The 4,743-nt window shown below is 65.8% G+C and overlaps 2 protein-coding genes across 3 annotated transcripts in view; both read left to right on the top strand.

Annotated features, from left to right (window-relative positions):
* The first annotated feature begins 58 nt into the window (after positions 1-58).
* Positions 59-3,518, top strand: HSD17B10 (hydroxysteroid 17-beta dehydrogenase 10). 2 transcript variants are annotated; one of them, XM_041483813.1, is made up of 6 exons: positions 59-82; positions 326-490; positions 1,129-1,293; positions 2,474-2,602; positions 2,681-2,789; positions 2,872-3,518. In XM_041483813.1, the coding sequence occupies exons 1-6, from the start codon at positions 59-61 to the stop codon at positions 3,060-3,062; spliced, it is 783 nt and encodes a 260-aa protein (XP_041339747.1). In that variant the 3' UTR covers positions 3,063-3,518. The 2 variants fall into 2 exon arrangements, with proteins under 2 accessions (XP_041339747.1, XP_041339746.1); XM_041483812.1 differs by lacking the exon at positions 59-82 and adding an exon at positions 145-222.
* A 221-nt stretch (positions 3,519-3,739) lies between these two features.
* NAA10 (N-alpha-acetyltransferase 10, NatA catalytic subunit) overlaps positions 3,740-4,743 on the top strand; it is a 3,383-nt gene continuing 2,379 nt past the window's right edge. The window contains exons 1-2 of the mRNA XM_041483814.1: positions 3,740-3,900; positions 4,349-4,447. Coding sequence (XP_041339748.1) covers positions 3,880-3,900; positions 4,349-4,447 — 120 coding nt within the window. The 5' untranslated portion in view covers positions 3,740-3,879. The remainder of the gene's footprint in view (positions 3,901-4,348; positions 4,448-4,743) is intronic.

The raw sequence follows: 4,743 nt of genomic DNA, 5'->3' as shown, positions 1-4,743 counted from the left end.
CCCATCCCTCCCGCCCCTCCCGGTGCCGCCCCCCGCCCTCATTGGCCGGCCGGCGGCGATGGCGGCGATTCGCAGCGTGAAGGTACCGGGACCCCCCCGGACCCCGCGGTCCCCGGGGATGTTTTTGGGGGGATGGTGTCCCCATCCCTCCCGCCCCTCCCGGTGCCGCCCCCCGCCCTCATTGGCCGGCCGGCGGCGATGGCGGCGATTCGCAGCGTGAAGGTACCGGGACCCCCCCGGACCCCGCGGTCCCCGGGGATGTTTTTGGGGGGATGGTGTCGGGGTCTCCCCTCCTCGCTGACCCCTCTGTGTCCCCCTCCCGCAGGGCCTGGTGGCGCTGGTGACCGGCGGCGGCTCCGGGCTGGGCCGGGCCACGGTGGAGCGGCTGCTGGAGCGCGGGGCGCGGGTGGTGCTGCTGGACCTGCCCGCGTCCGGCGGGGGCCAGCTGGCCCAGGAGCTGGGCGAGCACTGCGCCTTCGCCCCCGCCGACGTGAGCACCGGGGGGGCTGCGGGGCTCCTCCGCCTTCAGCACGGCGGGGACACCCCCCTGCACACGGGGACACCGGGACCCCCCCGTCGGTGACACCCCCCTGCACACGGGGACACCGGGACCCCCCCTCCGGTGATACCCCCCTCAACACGGGGACACCGGGGCCCCCCCCCCGCCGGTGACATTAGCCCTGCACACGGGGACACTGTGACCCCCGCCCCGCTGGTGACATTAGCCCTGAGTGTGGGGCCACCATGACACTACTGGTGACCTTTGACCTCTCAGGTGACATCCCACCCTGATGTGGAGCCTCCTTGACCCCACAGGTGGCCTTGGCCAAGGAGGTGGGGACCACCTTGACCCCACTGGTGACATTGCCCCCCCCCACCTCAAACTGGGGCCAGCGTGACCTTGACCGAGGAGTCAGGGTCACCTTGACCTTGCTGGTGACATCCCACCTTGTCCTTGTCCCCTCTGGTGACATCCCCCCCCCCAGCACAGCCCCCAGGTGACCTCAGCTGAGGATGTGGGGGCTACCTTGGCCACCCCCTCGATTTGAGACCACCTTGACCCCCCCCCACTGCTGCCATCCCACCTTAACCCCCCCAGCGGTGACACCCCCTCGGTGACACCCCCAGGTGACCTCTCCCGAGGAGGTGGCGGCGGCGCTGGCCGTGGCCCAGAAGAAGTTTGGCCGCCTGGACCTGGCCGTGAACTGCGCCGGCATCGGCATCGCCGTCAAGACCTACAACAGCAAGAAGGACAAAGTGCACGACCTGGAGGACTTCCAGAGGGTCATCAACGTCAGTGGGGGGCTCGGGGTGGGCTGGGGGGCTCTGGGCGGTGGGGTGGGGGTGTCTGTGGTCAGTGGGGGGGTGACCAGGTCAGTGGCATGGATGACCTTGTCAATGGGTGGATGACCTGGTCAATGGCGTGGATGACCTGGTCAGTGGGTGGATGACATCATCAGTGGGTGGATGACATCATCAGTGGGTGGATGACGTCTTCAATGGGTGGATGATCTGCTCAGTGAGAGGTGACCTGGTCAGTGGGTGTATGACCTGGTCAGTGCATGGATGACCTGCTGAATGGCATGGATGACATCATCAATGGGTGGATGATCTGGTCATTGGGTGGATGACCTGGTTAGTGAGAGGTAACCTGGTCATTGGTGTGGATGACCTGCTTAATGGGTGGGTGACTTGGTCAGTGGCATGGATGACCTGGTCAGTGGCATGGATGACCTGGTCCATGGGTAGATGACCTGGTCAGTGAGGGGTGACCTGGTCAGTGGGTGGATGAGGGGTGAGCTGGTCAGTGAGGGGTGACCTGGTCAATAGCATGGATGACATCATCAATGGGTGGATGATCTGGTCATTGAGTGGATGAACTGGTGAGTGGGTGGATGACCTGGTCAGTGGCATGGATGACCTGGTCAATGGGTAGATGACTTGGTCAGTGAGGGGTGACCTGGTCAGTGGTGTGGATGACCTGCTGAGTGGCGTGGATGACATCATCAATGAGTGGATGACCTGGTCAATGGGTGGATGATCTGGTCAATGAGGGGTGATCTGGTCAGTGCATGGATGACCTGGTGAATGGCATGGATGACATCATCAATGGGTGGATGACCTGGTCAATGGGTGCATGACCTGGTCAGTGGCATGGATGACCTGGTCAGTGGGTGGATGACCTGGTCAATGGGTAGATGACCTGGTCAGTGGGTGGATGACCTGGTCAATGGGTAGGTGACTTGGTCAGTGGGTGGATGACATCATCAATGGGTGAACGATCTGGTCATTGGGTGAATGAACTGGTCAATGGGTAGATTACTGCTCACTGGCATGGATACCCTGCTCAATGGGTTGGCTGTAGATGTGGGACTTTGGGGTGTTCCCAGCACAACACAAGGGGCTGTGGGGCTACCAGCAGGGTTTGGTGGTGCCCACAAGACCCCTGCCCCAAATCCTTCTCCATCCCCAGGTGAACCTGGTGGGGACCTTCAACGTGATCCGCCTGAGCGCGCAGCTCATGAGCCAGAACAAGCCGGACGCCGACGGCCACCGCGGGCTCGTGGTCAACACCGCCAGCGTGGCCGCCTTCGAGGGCCAGGTGAGCGACCCCCGGCCACCCTGGGAGCCACGGGGGGCGGTCAGAGACCCCTGAAGTGACCACAGCACCTCCCCTCAGGTGGGACAAGCGGCCTACTCGGCCTCCAAGGGCGGCATCGTGGGCATGACCCTGCCCATCGCCCGCGACCTGGCCCCGCTGGGCATCCGCGTGGTCACCATCGCCCCAGGTAGGGCCGCCCGGGGGGCACCTGCTGGGAGGGTGGGCAGGGGGAGCGCCCCCGTTGACGGCCTGCTTTCGGGGTTCCCCAGGGCTGTTCTCCACGCCGCTGCTGGCCGGTTTGCCCGAGAAGGTGCGGAAGTTTTTGGGGCAGCAGGTGCCGTTCCCGTCGCGCCTGGGGGACCCCGCGGAGTACGCGCACCTGGTGCAGGCCCTGGCCGAGAACCCCATGATCAACGGGGAGGTGGTGAGGCTGGACGGGGCCCTGCGCATGCAGCCCTGAGCCCGGAGGATCCCCTCGCCCCCAGACCCAAATTTTGGGGTGGGGAGCGGTCACAGAGGGGACAGAGAGCAGAGATGGACGCCGTGGCTGGACGCTCTCCAGGGACACTCCAGGATGGGAACGCTGCGGGGACAAGGACTGGGGACACCGTATGAGTGGGGACACTCTGTCCTGAGTGGACACAACCCCCCCCGAGTGGACACGACCCCTACCCCGAGTGGGGACACCCGGGGATTTGGGGACAAACCCCATGAATGTGGCCACGAGACCACACAGGAAGTTGGGAAACCCCGTGAAGGGGACCCTGCTCAGGTGTGGGGGGTTCATCTCGAGCCCCCCCGGGTGGGGGGACCCCCTCGAGTCCCCCCCAGGCCCCTCCGTCCAGCCCCGAGCCCCTCCTCCATCGCAATAAAACGTGTTCGCCCACGCGGCCTCCGAGCCCGGCGATGCCCCGCCTTCCGTCTATCCCCATTGGTTCGTATCGCTATCAATCATTAGCACAACCAGATGTGATTGGCCGGAGAGGGAGGTGGGAGGGGGCAAAGCCCGCCCGCACCGGGGCACGCGCGGAACTCGCCGCTGATTGGCTGAGAGCAAAGGTGGTAGTGGGGCGGGGCTTGGCTCGTCTCTTGGCATGCCGATTGGCTGGTGTGCGTGTCAAATCGGCAGGATGACGGTGGGCGGGCTCAGCGCTGATTGGTCAGAAAGGAACTTCCGGCGGAAGCGGCTCGTGAGGGGACCCGGGACCGGGAACGGCGCCGGGACTGGGAGTAGAACCAGGACCGGGAAACGCGACTGGGAGCGAGCGGCCGCAGCCATGAACATCCGGAACGCGCGGGTGGGCGGCCGGGGAGGGGCAGGCGGGCTCAGCCGGGGGTCGGCGAGGGAGAGCCGGGCACCGGGGAGGGACCTGACGGTGATACCGGGCCATGGCGGGAGTTGTGAGGGGAACACCGGGCCCTGGGAGGGGTCTGAGGGGAGCACCGGGCTCTGGCAGGGGGATCTGGGGTTTCATGAGGCCTCTGAGGTGGGGACCGGGCTCTGCAGGTGCTTTACCGGGTGTCAAACCGGGAGAACCGGGATCTGAGGGGGACACCGGGCTTTGGGAGGGGAACCGGGCTCTGAGGGGGGCTCTGGGGGCAGTACCGCATCTCGGTGCCGTTTGGCGGCTCTGAGGTGGGCCCCGTGCTTGGGGGGGGGTCTCTGAGGGTCCCTGCCGGTGTTGGGGGGCACCGGGGCCGGTTCCGGGCTGACTGGCCCGGCTCCGGTTCCGCCCCTCCCGGCAGCCCGAGGACCTGATGAACATGCAGCACTGCAACCTGCTCTGCCTGCCCGAGAACTACCAGATGAAATATTATTTCTACCACGGCCTCTCCTGGCCCCAGGTGCGGCCCTGGATCCCCCCCTGACCCCCCCGGTGCCCCGGGACACCGGGATTTAACCCCCCCGTTCCCGGGACACCGGGATTTAACCCCCCCGTTCCCGGGACACCGGGATTTAACCCCCCCGTTCCCGGGACACCGGGATTTAACCCCCCCGTTCCCGGGACACCGGGATTTAACCCCCCCGTTCCCGGGACACCGGGATTTAACCCCCACCGTGCCCCTCAGTCTCCCCCTGAAACACCTGGATCCCTCCTTGGCACATCTGGGGCCCTGAATTGTCACCCAGGACCCCCTGG

This window comes from Pyrgilauda ruficollis, unplaced genomic scaffold, assembly GCF_017590135.1.
Source record: "Pyrgilauda ruficollis isolate IOZ18807 unplaced genomic scaffold, ASM1759013v1 scaffold611, whole genome shotgun sequence".
Lineage (NCBI taxonomy): Eukaryota > Metazoa > Chordata > Aves > Passeriformes > Passeridae > Pyrgilauda > Pyrgilauda ruficollis.
This window is presented reverse-complemented; position numbering and strand designations above follow the sequence as displayed.

Bases quoted from the DNA above. Each gene is read 5' to 3' on its own strand.
- HSD17B10 (XM_041483813.1), top strand. From the start codon at position 59: ATGGCGGCGATTCGCAGCGTGAAG. The intron at 83-325 runs GTACCGGGACCC...CCCCTCCCGCAG, and splicing joins CGGCGATTCGCAGCGTGAAG to GGCCTGGTGGCGCTGGTGAC. The intron at 2,603-2,680 runs GTGAGCGACCCC...ACCTCCCCTCAG, and splicing joins TGGCCGCCTTCGAGGGCCAG to GTGGGACAAGCGGCCTACTC.